This window comes from Lissotriton vulgaris, chromosome 9 (genome assembly GCF_964263255.1).
Source record: "Lissotriton vulgaris chromosome 9, aLisVul1.2, whole genome shotgun sequence".
Taxonomy (NCBI): Eukaryota; Metazoa; Chordata; class Amphibia; order Caudata; family Salamandridae; genus Lissotriton; species Lissotriton vulgaris.
The window spans coordinates 953,944,061-953,961,486 of NC_141697.1; the positions used below are offsets into that span (position 1 = coordinate 953,944,061).

The following is a 17,426-nucleotide window of genomic DNA, read 5'->3' on the forward strand; positions in this document are numbered from 1 at the left end:
TCCTTCCAAGAACAGCATGTCTAGCAAAAATGCCCCTCTGGTTGACATTTAATTTTGGTTGTAGTCTTTTATTTCAACTTAAGTTTTTCATCTCTGTGGTAGGTTGCCACAGGCTCGCTAGTGAGTCGGATAAAGGCTTTCACCACTTTCGAGGCCCAAGGCTGAGCATACATTAAGATAGACATTAAGAGGTGATGTGTCCTAAAGGGGAGAGCCACTTACCATAGAGCTGGAGAACCAGGTTTGTGTCTTGGCAATGGCTTAAAATCCTGTGATGCTGGGTAAATCACTGATCCTCCCTGTGCCTACAAAATATGTAATGTACTCTGGTGCTCATGTAAAGTGCTCGAATGTCCTTGGGCCAAGTTTCAACTATATAAAACTGCAAAAAATAGCTTTCTTACCTGAGCAAAAACCCAGAAGCCAATGCTTGTTTATTGTAATTGCATTTAAGTAGCATTACGATCCCGGATGAGATGTTGAAGAACTTTACGTGAAGAGCACGCCACTCCGGAACCAAAGATATGTGGTTAAATGGTTAATAGGTTTAGATTTGTACTCTCAGGGAAAGAATTCCCTGCACCTACTTTAATGTTAATGTTGTTGTACATTCTATTGATAGCAATTAGATGGCATCACTAGTATGGGTTGTCTGGCAACATACAAATGATTGGTGAGAGGAATAGATTTCAGTTTTCTTACTTAGTTACTTAGGGCCTAATTTAAAGTTTGGCGGATTTGAACTCCATCACAAATGTGATGAATAGCCCATCCTATTGTGAGTACACATCCACTGAACTGTAAATCAGGTCATTAGTTGCCTAAGTGGTTACTTTTAGGTAGTGTAGGCAGGACTATAAATCTGTTTGGGAGCTATGTGGACTAAACATGCATTTATTAATTATATTCAGGCTTCCAAAAAGAACCATTTGCACTTTGAAAGAATGCTGAACTAAGAGCAAAGCATAGAGCATTAAAAACAGAAGCCCTTGTGGGACAAGGTGTGGGGAAATGGAATACATACCGTGGCAATATTTGCACCTCCCCATCGGCGACGCACACTTTAGGTCCAAAACTACCAGGATTCCATACAACGAAGGATAGGAGTCACTGGAGTGAAAGTATTATCTGGCCTACCACCAAACTTGTACATAGACAATCATGACCACACTGTATATATTGTACATCCCTGAGCACTGAAGCACTATTGTCACTTTATTCACCCTGTATCCATGTAAATACCTTGTGTTGACAGTTTTCGTTTTTTTGTTTACTGTGAATATCATTGAATGAATTAATTCTGATAAAAGTAACAATACCAAGTTCTTTCTCTCGGTCATTATTCCAGAGGTAATTAGTACTTTATCCCACAGGCATGTCCTAGACGTTGCACTAGGTTGTTACTGTTGCACTTTGAGCAATTTTAACTAACTTACTTTCTACCCGACAGAACCATTTTTGTTTAATTGAAACTTACCCAGGTTCTGAGGGGCGCAGGGTTACCCCATTATTACCTACTCGTTAGATCATGGGCCGACAAGATAATTCAAAATAAGACTCCACGAAGAGGGAGGGAAGGGAGGGTGTTATGGGAACTGTCTTGTATTGAATTGTACCATTTGTTCAAGATCTACTGTGACACCTTAACCTTTGTAATATGTAATTAATAAATGCCAATAAAAAGTTTATAAACAAAAAACCAGAAGCCCTTATTTAACATTTAGAGTCCGATTCCATTCTTGGACGGACAGGAGTCCATACGACATCGGACAGGAACTGAAACCGAACGACCTCTTGTCGTCGGTTCCAGACCTGCAAGTAGGATGCGACCGCACCCTGTTTGGTCGCAGTCATATACTTAACAATGGTAGCATGCATTCCGAACGGAATGCATGCTTGCATCATTAGGTGCAAAGGTACAGTTGATCCCTGCACCCGGTGGCAGGCACCTTAAAGATCAACAGGGGGGCATTGGTGATCCCTAGGGTGCCATTTGGCAGCCTCGCACCCATGGGGGCCGTGCTGTTGGCCCCCAAGGACAGTTTCCTAATGCCTTTCTGTGTCGGAAAGGCCTGCACAGAAAGGCAGAGGGAAATTGCCATCGTACTCCCTCGACCGGAAAGAGCCGGCCGGGGGAGTACTGAAGGGTTTCCAGATGGCGGACGGGCTCTCCGACCCCATCGGAAGCCATCTGGAAAACCGAGTTGGAATCCTTTCCAACCGAGCCCATCAGAATGACTCGGTCTTAAAGGAATCCGAACGGGCAAGTCTCACAGGGTTAGGATGGCTCCGACCATCGGTCCCAATGTTTGGGATACTCCTTGAAAACGTGACGGATATCCCATCTGCCGTATTAAAAGTGCTTTAGGGTATAACAAACTTGTAATACCCCAAATTTGTAACGGATATCCCATCTACCAAACTCTAAATAGGTCCCAAGGCTGCTGTTTCTCTATAGAATGATCCTCATTAAAATAGAGGTTATTGGCGAATTTCCAGAACACCTTATCAGTACAGTGGCCAGTCCTACAGTCTGTGTTGTTTATCTCATTGTCTCTTGGTTAAGTCAACTGGATTCCCACCCTTAAACTTAGACTGCATGATGCAGGGGGTATTCTGTAGCCTCAGTGTGTATTTTTTTCCAATGCAGGCAATTGGTATGACCAGTTTGACTAGAAGGCTGAGGCGAAAAAAAGTACATGTCTCTGATCTTGATTTCCACCCCGCCAAAGATGACACACATATGTCCCATATATCAATTGAATAAAGTTGAACTTAAGGCTATCTGCCCTTTTCCAGTCATCATTTGAAGCAAGCAGTTTCCATTGTAGCAACTGTGACTGCAAATTTCCCTTCCAGAAGTAATCCAGCTATAAAATGGGCTTGCATATCTATCTCTCGTGTCCCCTTTCTAGAGATCTGCCTCCAAAAACAGGCATTGGCAAAGCCAGTAGGTCTCTCCATTTGGCTGCCAATGCCAACAGATTGGCTTTTACCATGCAAGAGAAAAAAATTATTTTTGCCAATGCTGTTCAGCAGCAGCAAATAAAAGAAGCAAAGCAAGATGACGTGAAAGTGTGCATGCGTCCTCGTGCATGTGCACGTATGTGTCATGATGGTACGGAGGTTCACCATCATGAAGTGTACTTGTGCATGTGTCATCCTGCATGAGCATGAGTATGGCATGAGACTGCCCAAAAAAAATTCATTCGCTATTCCATGTTGGACTCCAATCTTGCAATGGTAAATTAAAATAACCAATTTGAATTATTTTAAGGAAGGAGTGACTCAGCTGCAAATTGCTGCTGCCAGGTCCTTCCACAATAAAAAAATGTTTTTTATAAAACCAATTAATGTTAAGACTGTGATAGAGGGGGCTGGAAGCAATGGAGCAGTGGGTGGGGGAGAACTCAAAATAGTAGGAGCAACAGGGAGTGGGCATAGGGGGCTGAGGAGCAACGATAGAGCTTGAGGCTGATAGGAGAACATTTAAAAAGTTAAAGCAAAAGCAAGCCAGTTGGGGAAGGAAAGCCATACAATTAGAAGCAGGCAAATGAGATTGAAAAGAAAGCCAACCCATGTTAAAACAGTGAGCTGTCTCAAAGTCCATTGGAAGTATTGGCATTGTTCGCAACAGGTCCTCAACAGCAAACAGCTAAAAGCTGTCTGAAGTCAAGATCTAAAATGGCTAAGTTTGGAACAGCATTAACACTGAGCACTTCTTACACAAGCAATGGTGATTCCTGTAGAGCATTAGTGTACATTCAGGCAAGATTCAGGCAGATTTTTAAAATATCATTGTAATACAGTTAGTTTAACTGGTACATATTTACCTAATCAGTGATTATCCTAAACATCTAGCATTGATTGTGGTCTTCTAAACCTACATTGGACACCTCTGCTCTAGAGAGATCTCATTACCCAATAGAAAATGCCACTTCCCCCTTCACCCTCAAAAGGTGTTCTCTCTAGAAAGAGGCAATGGTTGGATAAGCTTGGTTCACATGTTTCACATTTGAAGAGACACAGGATATTAATGGGCGTGACAACTGAAGTTGTTTGTTCAGAAATTAAGTTGTGCATGTTTGTTTTCATATGGAGTCTAACACACATGAAGGAGGAGGCATACCTTGTTAATGGGTCAAAATTCTTGATGTCACTCTACTTGACATTGCATCTGATCTTGTGTAGGGCTACATATTCCAGTGTCTGACTTAGTTCATTGTACACTAGAAAAGCACAGAGCAAGTGTGAGAGTTATAGTCTGGATTATAACGCTATTAGATTATAGGTCTAATAATACAACCCTATTCTAGAGTTGTTCTTACCTTTTTTGTGGTGCCATAGCACAAAGTAGCTAACGTGAAATGGTGAGCTCCCACGCGCAAAATAGAGCCATTTGAAAAAAGCGCCGCTAGAGGAGGGTATTTCACCGGATTAGCAATTGCAGAATATTGAACAGCTAAAGTATCGAGCTCTAGGTAACTATAACCAAAATATTGTAACAGAAAGTAAATATAGATAAGCATAGATTTCCCTTGCTTAATTTCACATATTTACCTCGACGAGGCATATATATATATTTGATCAAGACTACTGGCTTGTAGTCGAAACGCGTCGTCCTGATATGCTAAAACTTGTTTTTCTGCTTAAAGGTGTCTGTTCCTGCACAAAAAGATTCCTGCCTGTAACGCAGGCACCCTTGCACTGTGGTTCAAGGGTGCCTGAGTGGGCGCTAGGCACCACACAGTGCGCCAGCGCAAGGAGAGAACAGAAACGCGCGATATGTTTGTAAATATAGAACATTTCTGCCCTCTCCCTTTCACGCAACACGAAGCAGTGCATCATATTTGCTTGCTTCCCTCATTGAGTGAAAGTTTAGTAAATGTGCCCCGCAATATTTCGATATGTATTCTGGTTCGCAACCTATACAGCAGCCTTTAGAATAATTCCATCAGCTGCTAAAAAATGGCAGCATGTCAATCTCTCATAGAACGTTATAGTGTTTCACACAGGGATTCTTCACGGCTTGCCGAATTCTTTAAAAAAATATCAGCAGGGTAGATATATTATTTAAACAGAAATCCGACCATCTGGCCAACGTGGCTTTATGTCCAGCTAGGCTACATTTTCTTCCAAAACACGAAAAGAGCCATGTACCTGACCATGAAGTCCACACACTGTTTATTTTGCGCTGGAACAGGCCTCCCACTGTACATACCGCACAGCGGAAAGGTTCTCACTGTTGTTTCAGCTGAATGAGGCCTTGTGGTGCAAGGGGTGTTACAACATAGTGCACTCTGATTGGCTCTTCTCCTTCTGCTCCAGGTTCCTATTGGCGAGTCAGGTAGCACGGGCCTCTGCTGCTTCTTCCGCACTAAGTGAAAGGTGAAGGGGTGCCCATTCACCTAATGATTTACCTAGGCTGCTCCTATTTGTGTTGATAGCTCGGAGGCCACCACACCACTGCTCCACAACCAACCACAACGCAGGCTTTTCAGTGTGGTTTGAAGAGCGGGCGGGGCAACTTGGCGATTTGAATGTCTTAGCGTGTCTCCTGTGCATGCTTTGTGATACTACTGTACCTGTAAATGTCCATTGTTTTATATGGTGCTAATAAATAGGAGGCCTTCTGTTTCAAAATGCGTCATTTTTGCATGTACTGTAAAGACATCACACGCCATGTGACCCACATGAAGGAGATTGACAGAGTGGCCTTTAATCAAATGATATCTTTGGAAATGACGTGACATAAAATGAATGATGAGGATACACTAGTATAAATTATAAACACATACATTCACTATCGAACAGTCTCTTCAAAATCAAGATTTCCAAGGAAAAGAATAGGACAAGGGCAAGAAGAAAGAAAAAAGAAGATAGAGGGTGAAGGGGAATGAAAGAGAACACTCGTGGAGAATTTGGTTAAAAATGTGAAGATCATTTCATAGGTGTTTACGTTACACTTCTTTCCACCAGCAAAACGTGATTTGTCATTTCCACAAGTGCAACTCTGAGCTCACTACCAAAAATTGAGGCTGATGTGTAAGGGTATTTAATATTTCCAATTATTATTAATAGGAAGCCAGATAGCAGAAAGAAGGAACTACTCAGTCAGCCTTTAATATGTTGTATTTGCATACCTGGCAAAAAGCCAGTAATAGCTTCTAAGTTTTGAACAAGGGATATGTAAACCTCTGTGGCTAGCGATGTGGCAACTGGTTCTCGCTCGAGCCTGCCAGAGTGTCTTCAGGAGCAGCAAAGTTCCCTGGCACCCAGGAACCCCTTGACTGCCTGAGTCCGCGCTCACAGGCAGATGTAGATTCTTGTCAGTATGACAGGTTCACCATCTACAGAAGGGGACCCTGTCACGGAGCCTCTAGACAGCAGTGTGAGTGATGGACGTCTGGACCAGACCTAAGACAGATTTCCACTAATAGCATGGATACTTGTTAGGTTATGTTATGGAAACAATGAATGTGTTTCCAGGTAAAATGAGAGACACTCACACGAACATAACATTCCTATATCTTCACTGGAAAAAGAAGTAGGGAAATTGGCCTAAAGTTACTTAAAACTGATGGGTTAGCAGATGGCTTTTCCAATAAAGGCGTAATTATGGCCTTTTAACAGCAACAAGGTACCACCCCCAAATTCAGGAATTGATTGCAGAGTGGTCTCAAAGGTGGCAGTAACTCATCAGCTCACTTTTTCTACTGTCTAGAGGGGAGCGGACCTAGAAGGGTATCCAGACATAATGGTCATGGCAATGCAGGGGCTGTTGTTGCCTCTGAGATGACCACCGGTTATGAGTGTTTTTAAACCAGATGCAGGACATTAGCCATTGCTCTTGTAGCTACCTGCATGTGGTGTGTGATGCATCCCATCAACAGGACAAGGACAGATTAAAAGAAGCATGTCCATATCCAATGTCCAATGCGTTCGTCCCACTGATGAGTCATAAACCTGGACACGCCATATGCAAACAAACTACGAACCACATGCACCTATAAATAAGGTCTTGTCAGAAACAGTGTTCGCTAACTGGGACATATCTCATTTATATTATTATTGTGATCTTGCACCAAGTTAGTTCACAGTCTGCCATTAGAACAGGAGTGGCCCGTGCAGGTAAGAGTGGTGAGGTCAGGTGGGGGGATTTGACAGACAGCAACAAGGGACCATTTTTTATTTATTTAATTTTCCCTCGTCGGTCGAATCCCCCCACCCGGCCCCACCGCCCATTGCTCTTACCTGCACTGGCTACTTCTGCATTAGAATGGTATCCGAATAGCCTGTAAATACTGGGTCTATTTGCACAGGCTGGAATGACCGTCCGCAGGGCTGAGTTACTGATAAGAAACATCTAGAGCATCGTCAACATATCCATGTTTCAGAGATGGACACCTGCAATAATCTACAACATCCATGTTCAGAGATTTTACAAATGCAGCCTTACAGTAGCTATTCTGCAAATTTCAGAGCTGTTGCTTTGCTACACAGAGCTGGCACTGCAAACACACCTGTGTTGCAGATTATTAAGTTGTCATTTCCACATAGACTTTAGGACCAGCGCCACATCTCACCTATGCTGCAAAATTTTAAATTTCACATTTAAAAAAAAACGGAAACAGTCCATGAAACACGTACTACAGATTCTAAAGATGTGTTGGTGTGGTATACGCACACGTATGTTGCTACACATACAAGTCACATGTAGTCATTGGGACTGTTCTTCAGGGGCATGTCTGAAATAATCATACAATGGTGGTGTTACACTTAAACAAGATTTCAAGACTGTTCTCTCTACACAAACAATTGAATTCTATTATCTAATTTGTGTTCTGTCATCACCTCTATTTTTTAGCACGCATCTGGTTTCGGAAACTATACCCCTTGGCTCTTCATCATTAAACTTCAGTCAGTTGCGTTCTGTCCACCATGCGTCCTGCATCTACTACTTGGACTGAATATTGCACCTTTATGTTCCTATGTAAAAGACATAAAGACCTACATATAACCCACATACCGGTGGGAATTCATACCATGCATTTTCCAATCTCTGTCATCTCAATACTTCAGCTTCCTCTGCCATTTATTCTAATGCAGTTCTCCTTTAAACATTTACCTAGTTCATTCAGTCAAGGTCCCTTCTTCAGGTTCTCCTTTCTTTACACATTGTAAGTTAGGAACATTTTGGATTTCTGCAAGTTTTACTTATGTCCAGTCTGCCTTTACTGGGATTTCGCATTTTCCATCTTCTGATGGCTGTTTCTCTTTGCTGCGGTCTTCCCACATGCTATTATTCACACACTCTTATTTTGGAATCTTCCTCCACTGTTAATTATTTCTTATCTTAATCACATCCCCATCTCTTCTCTTTCAAATGAATATCAATTTCAGAAAACCTTGTGTCCCCATATTCTAGCCTTCCTCTCTTCTGTATCTCTTCTTGTTATGTTCTCCCTCTTGTTTAAGCCACTCTAGTCATTTTGTGCTTCTCCAACGCACACTTTAAATCTTACTCTTCATTAATGTTGGTTTTCATCCCTCTAGGCCATTCAGCTGTTCACACAAAAGATCTTCCCACAGTTGAAGGCTATTCTCGTGCTATTATATATTTTCCTTGTACTTGTGCCAGGAAGATACGTAAGTCAAGATTGAGCAAGGTAACTCTTGGTCAGCACAACGGGGCACCGAGAAAACATAATAGGAGACACACTAAGTACCAAGTCATGGAATTGGAAAGGGAGACGTAGACAAGAGGTTTGGCTATCAATATTTTTTGTAGGCGAAATTCCCTTTCCAAATAATAGGTACCTCAAAATAAGGCCCGGAACGTTCAATGACCTCTATGTATAAGATAATATGTGCAAAACAGAGTGTATTCTGAGGGTCCAATTATTTGTGACAAAGAGAAACAAGCGAATACATTGAAATAATACTTATATTATGAGAGTGCAATTGGTTGTGTACAGGTAAGTATACAGCCATTTATCCAGATACTAGATTATTGTTTTAAACATATCTGCAAACCATACAATAATAATAAAGATTTGAAAAATATTCCTTTCTACCGACCTAAAGTTCATAAAAGCCTCCAATGAATGGAGCTGGCTTTATCATATAACTTTACCAGTGGACCCATCCCCAGCACACATCTATTTTATAGTTGTATAAAAATGATCTCTGTTCTATATTCCAGAAACACCCCTTTTCACCGCCCAGATGCACTCTGTTCCCCATTTTCTCCATCTCTCAGAAGCTTGCTCTCTCCATACTTACCAACTTCAAAACTTTTTCTTGTGGTGCTCTTGCTGCATGTACATATACACAGATATGACAGGTACTGCATGTGCGTGTAGTATCTGATTACTACTGTACATGTGCTTATCATGAGCTCTTGAGTGGTCAATGTCTTCAGCTCTGTATTGCTTCATGTTCTTGCAGATTTTTTCTTATGATTTGTGTTCAAACTAAGGCTCTGTCCAACATGTGTTAGATTGCTGATCTACGTTTAGCACTCTGACACTCTTGGGTCTTGTACACGCTATACACAAATTTTAAATAAATATAATAACTAATTAATAACAAGCCATGATGAATGAGGAACATTGTTTTGACAATCATGGAGGTAGTGCAATGAAGAAAATCCCAGACAGCGAAATCCGATCTAAAACCATCACCGTAATCCTAACTCTGGCCCCACACATAACCATAACCTCAACATTAATGATGATATTTACTCTACCAGCCAACATTTATATTCAACTCTGATTCTAACCTATAACATTATTATGGAAGAGTATGTTTCCAAGCGTATTCATTTTCTCATCATGGCTCGTTTCAAAAGCATTGGATAAACCAGGTGCGTCCAACATTGACCTATGAGGGCAAGATGCTTAACACCTTGCCTGCAGCGCCGATTCTCCCCCGATGCTGAACATTCCATTCGCGGGCGTGGTCATGACGGAACAGTTCCGTCATGAGCACAGCGCGACCGATGCTCATGACGGAACCGTTCCGTCATGAGCATCGAAGAGGTTAAATGATTTTCTGGATAACAATAGACTATGTTACTAGTTCCTACTCAGAATAAATATATATACATTTCTTTCATGTGTAGATCTATTAAATCTAGCATGAATTAAGCTTACATGGACCAACCTACTAAAGACTCTTGCTGTAAATTATTTTCAGTCACACTGCTACTTCTCCTATGCCCATTAGCTTGTCAGTTCCCCTGTTTTCACTGTCTTGCCTGAAAAGGTTTTCAATTATGAATTCATCAATTTGTCATTTTGACCAATGCTTGTTTGACCATCTTCCGTACTTGTCTCTTCCGTGTACACCTGTTGATGTAATTACTTTTATCTTTGTTCACTGGTCTTTTCCCCTTACCGGTTTAGCTTCTATTTTGAAAATTATATTTAGTGCCCCCAATTACTTGGATGCAAAGCCTACATTTTGAGTAGGAATATTCTACAGAATAAGGATGCTGTTCCTTTATCATCATCTGCTTCTTCTTAGACCATCTTGATTTATAATCTGTCCATCCCAAAATGGACTCTTCTTTGGTCAACACCCTTTGTTTAGCTATTTACTGAGGCCAGTAATGTTCTAAACAATGTTAACATGAATCAAAAAGTTGGTTTTATTTAAATTCGTTTTTAACAATCTAATCCTATTAGTTGTGCAAGATGCTCTTTCTTGAGTCTCAATGTTTGATTTGTCATATTTTAATTTTCCCATTCTCAATGAGGTTCCTGTTGGTTGTGCATTCGTTTTTATTGGATGAAGGAGCTAAAGAATAGCTTGGGGACTATCTATTTTCTCCAACTAGTAACAAATGCTGCTCCTTAAATTCCACACATTAACACCCACTACATTCCATTTCAGTGCTCCAGATTCCAAAGTTTTACTTATATAAATGCAACACATACCCTTCTCCATAATGAACAAAAAAGATTTACAAAAATAAACAATGCTATGAATCAATAATAACACTAAATAGTTTTTCTCATTTTAGTGATGGCGAAATGTAATAATGTTTTAGTTACATTTTATCTGTCACCCCTTCACAATGGCGTATTTTTCTGTCAAACCTTTATCAAAGAACTAAACACGTATATCCACGCTTATCTTCTACTTAGCCCTCTCAGAAAACTCATTCAGCACAACCTGGCTTTATTGTATCTTATGCGCTTGATCACTCAAGGAGCACAGGATTCAGTTTTTTTGTGAATCTGGCTTTCGTCTCTCATATAGGTTCAGAAGCGTACACAAACGTCAGACACTGTATCACTAACAGACCAGTTTAACATCAGGAAAGCTATCCTTTATCAGAAAATGATAAGAAGGAGGAAGTTTTGCAACCAAACAATAAACAAAGTTGTGCCTTCCATAAAAGGAGCTTGAGAGGACAACACAATACATCCCTCCGGGTGACCAGAATGGGGGATTATAAAAACATCTGCCACATTTTAATAGAAAGAAAAAGTCCAGTGGACCTTCAAGTGAATCACTGAGTAGCCTGAGTTGGTGAAACTATATTGGGATGAAGAATAAGAATATGTGCATGCATTTTACCATAAGGTTGCCCTGAAGAGGGTGGTGTGAACCATTTCAAGTACCGGTAAAACTCTGCGTTGACAGGGTCTTCTTGATAATTTTCTTTTATGTATCTTGATAGAAGGAGTCTTTAATGTGTTCTAATCTTTGATTGTAATACAATTGCAAACACAATAAGATGATGGACCAAGTGCTGAAACTTTTCAGACACTCACCCCAGTCACAGATCTGGGTTTAATCCATCATCATTCTGCTGCTCACTAAGACACCTCAGTTTGGACCCAGCCATATGCAAATCAGTCTCGAACCTGTTCCACATGGGAACAGTCCAGCCCGAATTGCCAGGCCTCTTTATAATACAATTGGACAGAGCTTTTTTGATGTGGGTTTTGAGACTAAAACACTCTGGGCCCGATTCACAGAATGAACTTAAGACTCAATCCTAAACTTACTACTATTTTGGCATTCACAGAATGAACTTACTACTTTTGGTATTCACAGAAGTTAGGATTTTGTCTTACATTTGTCTTAAGACAAACTTAAGACAGACTTAAGACAAAATCCTAACTTAAGTCTGTCTTAAGTCTGTCTTAAGTTTGTCTTAAGACAAACTTAAGACAAAATCCCAACTTCTGTGAATACCAAAAGTAGTAAGTTCATTCTGTGAATGCCAAAAGTAGTAAGTGCATTCTGTGAATGCCAAAATAGTAGTAAGTTTAGGATTGTGTCTTAAGTTCATTCTGTGAATCGGGCCCTCTGTACATTATTGCTTTTGAGTGAATTATAGATGCATAAGAGAAACATTTGCTTCAAAGATATTGTTTTTTAAACCACTGTTTGTTGATGGATGTTGATAGTCTGTGCAGAATATGTGATATATGAAACTTTTTTTTATTTAAATAAATATGTATGGGCTTGTATAATAAGGAGAGAGTCAGTTATTGAAATTAATTTGTTTAGTGTATACTATTATTTAGTTCATGTCCTTTTAGCCCAGGGGTCTCCAACCTTTTCTGTAATGAGAGCTACTTCTGATCAGTGAAAATTGTGAGCTACTGAAGGCCAAGCAACTCGTACATTATTACCAGACACCCTCTTGCCTAGCTGTAATGACTGTAAACCGAATGTCCATGGTGCCCGATGCTATGGTTTAAACAAAATACTGTGACTAAGGGGACTATGATAGGGCTGCCATGTGCATCATTGAGTGTATAGTCTGTGAGGAGGATGTATTATCATACGTGTGAATGAATGGGATGTATGTGTATGGGTGACTGAGAGCCTGTATTGTATATACTTGTGGCACTGGACATACCTTCCGCTATAGGTGGCAACATTACCTGTTCAGCACAAACGTACAACCATTTGTTTTTAAATGGGAGAAACTTAAAGTGCAAAAAAATGGCTGTATTTTTTAGTTATAAATATGGCAGTGTGTCTACCTGCAACTGGGAGCAAGATGCTTTCTGTTTGTAATTGTGATACTTTGAAACGGGAGAAAATTAAAATGAAGAGTTAATGATTAAGTTATCTTTTAATTTTCATTTTCTCTCATTTAAAAGCCTTCAGAAATATCATTTGTTCTCACGGTCCAATAATGAGTTGAGAAGGACTTTTAATTAAGAGTTAAATACCTCAGTGCTTCAGTTCTTAACCTCTGTAACCCACCTGGGTCATAAATCTAGGGAAGACTGCTCATTATCAGGCTCTGTGACCTGCAGTCTGCGACCTGCAGTCTGATAATAATGTACAATAAACATAGCCTTTCCTTAACTTGAAAAGGAAAACATAACACTTATTTATTGCAGTCAGTTCTTAGATAAAAAATAATTCAAGGCGGGGAGCTACTCTGAAGGTTTCTGGGAGCTACAGGTAGCACACAATCAACTGGTTGGAGACACCTGATTTACCCAAAGGCAGTATCATTGGGGTCCCAGGGAAGTTTGTGAGGTTTGAGGCAAATGCCGCCATTCTCTCTGTGTCGTCCCTCTCCTGTATCAAGACCACCACAAGCTGTATGTACTTGCATCAGCAACCACTATTGTTTTATCTCTTGGCTTATAGAAATAGAAGGCCACTGCATGAATGATGCAGTTTATGATTTCTTTAAATTGCCCACTACACCCTCCATCCACTGAAATGTCATATCTGTCTTTAATAATGCTTTCACATCAAATTCTTTGTTCTTGGTGTGTGATGATGAATTTGGGCTGATAGCACATTCTTGAAATGGTATGGCCTAAATATTCCACTTCCTCTTTTGCAGACTTGCACTTATGGCCGGAAGCATGTACAGTGTGTAGTGTTGGCTGATTCCATGACTGAATATCAGCAACATGCAGTAATAGTTTGGGTTATTGAAGCTGGGGACCACTAACTTGGCATCTAGTGGACATGGTATCTGACCATTGTTTTCACAACATAGGAGTGGCATCTTTGGATGGGATTGCTTGCATCTTACATATCTGAAAAAACAGTGAAGCATTCATAAGATCTTTCTCATGTGTCTTTATATCTTACTCACGCGTCTTTATATCTTACTCACGCTGCAGTAAAGCATTCGTTATTGCTGCAGAAAACCAGAATGGGAGGACACATACAACGACAGAAAAACATACAATGAAGTGAAGAGCAAACTTGAGACTGATGTAGGCAGATGGAACGGACGAGTACTGGGGCAAGACTCATACCTGGGCTAAACACAATTTGGGAGTGGACTGGAACAAGTGTTCCACCAGAAAATGACAGAAAGCAAGGGAAATAAAAGCTCAGGAACAAAGTCATGCATGCTGACATGCATGACATAATGTTTTGCACAAAGAATCAAAATGGAGAAAGAACCCTGCAACTGGAAAGCATTTCAGAGCTGCAGGAGACAAAGGATAGCAGCAGGTGACCATGGAGAAGGATCCAAAGATGGTCAAGTGAAGAGGAAATGACTTGGTTGCTAGACATAAGCTCAAGTACACAAGGGTTAGAAACATGGTAAATATGGTCATGGTCAGGCATGGCCCAGTGATTATAAGGAAAAAAAGAAGAAATACGCAAACATGGGATCACAACAGTCTTAACAGCTGAGATCACGATATCTAATTTGCCAATTACTTACCCTCTTGTGCTATATCGGAATTTGTGAGTAGACAAGTGAATGGAAGGCGTTAACCCAGTGTTTTGGGAAATGAAGGTAAATACCCAGGGGCTTATTTACAAGCCTCTTGTGCCACTGGCACATCTCTTTTTCCAATATTAAAAGTGTGGCACCAATGACGCAAGGGGCTTGTAAATAAGCCCTTCAGATAGGAAGTAATGCAATTTTATTTTTATACTGAGATGGCTTATACACCATAGAGCGACTGATTTTAATGGTCCAGGCTCATTCATTTATTTAATTTGCACACTAATTTGCACTAGCAATGTCCTCAGGTGTAAAGTCTTTCGATGGTGCTTTAATGGAAAAAACACTCCTGCGGTCTGTATGTCAGACCTGCAAGAGTGAGGATCAAAGGAGATCTGATTACATCTTTTCTGATTATCCCCTTTCTGCTTCTTGTAAGTATGTGTGTAACAGTACAGAGGATGATTTCTTACTCGACTCCTCTCCTTTCTGTCTGTCCTACAGCTTCCTCCTCACCGCTGTGGCACTGCTGTCCAGCTACTCCATCCACCTGCTGCTGAAATCCTCAGGGATTGTGGGTAAGTGCTCTTTGAGAGAATACAAAAAGCTAAATATTATAAAAAGTCTTGAAGGATCTACAATCTGTGTTATTGGTCAGCCTGAATCACACATTCCTGCTTAGCAATGTTTCTGCTGACTAATTTGTGGAACCAAAGGCAATGGAAGCTTAGGAAAGCGTGCGTTAAAATCTCATCACTTCGAGTAGAATAGGCCACGTTACAACGCATGCGATACAACGACTTGCTGTAAGGGGCGTGTCGGATTTTCGAATAGTATAATCTACTATTACAACTACAGTGTGTGCAATGGTAGTGAAGGTGTGATATTTTAAATCTAACACCTTCTTCCCCCTATCGCAAGTCGTTGTAACAACTTGCTTTGTAATGGTTTGCGATGTAACAACGCGGTCGTTGTAATGACCACGTTGTAATGGCATGTGATGTACCACATGCGTTGTAAACGATGTTTCGCCATCGAGTAATGTTGGTTCAACTTTAACATAGCCTGATGACAAAAGAATACAAAACAGAATTAGTGGCTAGTGAAGTTTCAATGCATTAATCAATTATGAGGTAATTTACCTCAAAACATATCATAGTATCATTTTTAGGAACTTATGATGTAACAGTAACATAGCCAATAGTATGCAACTTCCCTAAGATTCTATGGTGTAATAATCTTTTAATGAATGTCTAATTAGTGTTATCAGTGATCAATAATGTCATAATGTCAGTGTCAATGGAAGGGAGGGCTGCTTACAAGGTCTTCTAATGCATCAGTACGTTGAAGAATGTCTCACCAGTATTATCATGGTCTACCATGTCACAATGCACTAGTTAAATGGGGGTTCATTTAAAAGGTTTTTTATTTCAACAAAACATTTGAGATTGTCACACCTGCATTTCACTGTCCATTCATGTCACAGTATACTCTCCAGTGTCAATAAGTATTACATGCCTTGAACACATGTTAGTCAGTCTTGGGACAGAATATCCTGCATGCTAAGTGTGAGGAAATAATTTAGTTTTGATGCATATAAAACCTAGGAAGGAAAGAAATCAGCAACACCCTAGCAGACATTCTCAACTCTTCCATCACCACGGCCAACCAACCTCGACCCATGGAAGCATGCTGTGGTCAAACCACTTCTAAAAAATCCGTCCGCAGACCAAAGCGAACTCAAGAATTAACACTGCATTTTGTTACTCCCAATTCCTGCCAAGGTACCTGAAGAAAGCCATTCTCTGCTGCTCAAAGAGTACTTGGAAGAAAACAATCTACTTGAATCCTCCCAATACGGTTTCCGATCCAACCACAGCACAGAGACCGCCCTGATCGCAGCAACGGACAACATCAGACACCTCGACCAAGAGGGGATCGCAGCCTTGATCCTCCTCAACCTCTCAGCAGCCATCAACACCATGTCCCACCACCCTCCCATCACCCGGCTCCACCACATTGGTATCTGGGTCAACTCCCTCAAGTGGATTGCCTCCTTTCTCACTGCACGACCACATAGGATCCGCCTACCACCCTTCACTTCCGAACCCAAAAGCATCATCTGTGGCAACCCCCCAGGGTTCCTCCCTCTTCAACACCTACATGACACTACTAGCCAACATCGTCTGCACCCACGGATTCAACATTTTCTCATTCCTCGACAACACTCGGCCACCCTCTCCCTCGTGGACGGCCCTGCCACCATCAGATCCAACTTCCAGAACACCTTGTACAGCGTCTCCAATTGGATAAGGTCCAATTCATTGAAGCTTAACACTGACCAAATGGAGGTGCTCATCCTCGGAAACAACTCCTCACCTTCGGGCGACACCTGGTGGCCAGCCCCTCACGGCCCAACGCCAACCCCCTCACAACATGCACGCAACCTCAGCATCATCCGGGACAGCCAACTCAGCATGAAGCAACAGGTCAACACCGTATCCTCTTCCTGCTTCCACACCTTCCACATGCTCTGCATGAAAAACAATCACCCAAGCCCTAGTCTTCAGTCTACTTGACTACAGCAAAGCACTCCATGCCGTAACCACCAAACAGCTCCTCAAACACCTCCAGACCATTCAGAACACCACAGCCAGACTCATCCTCAACCTCCCCAAAAGAACCAGTACCACCCCACACCTCAGAACCCTACATTGGCTTCCCGTCCACAAGAGATGCC

General features: G+C 41.2%; 1 protein-coding gene across 2 annotated transcripts in view; it reads left to right on the forward strand.

The window, feature by feature from the left end:
• SLC38A3 (solute carrier family 38 member 3) overlaps positions 1–17,426 on the forward strand; it is a 297,440-nt gene that overhangs the window by 188,974 nt on the left and 91,040 nt on the right. For both annotated transcript variants that reach the window (XR_015300053.1, XM_086938804.1), the window contains one exon: positions 15,191–15,264. Coding sequence is in view for 1 of the 2 variants with exons in the window: in XM_086938804.1 (XP_086794930.1) it covers positions 15,191–15,264 (74 nt within the window). In the remaining variant the exon portion in view is untranslated. The remainder of the gene's footprint in view (positions 1–15,190; positions 15,265–17,426) is intronic.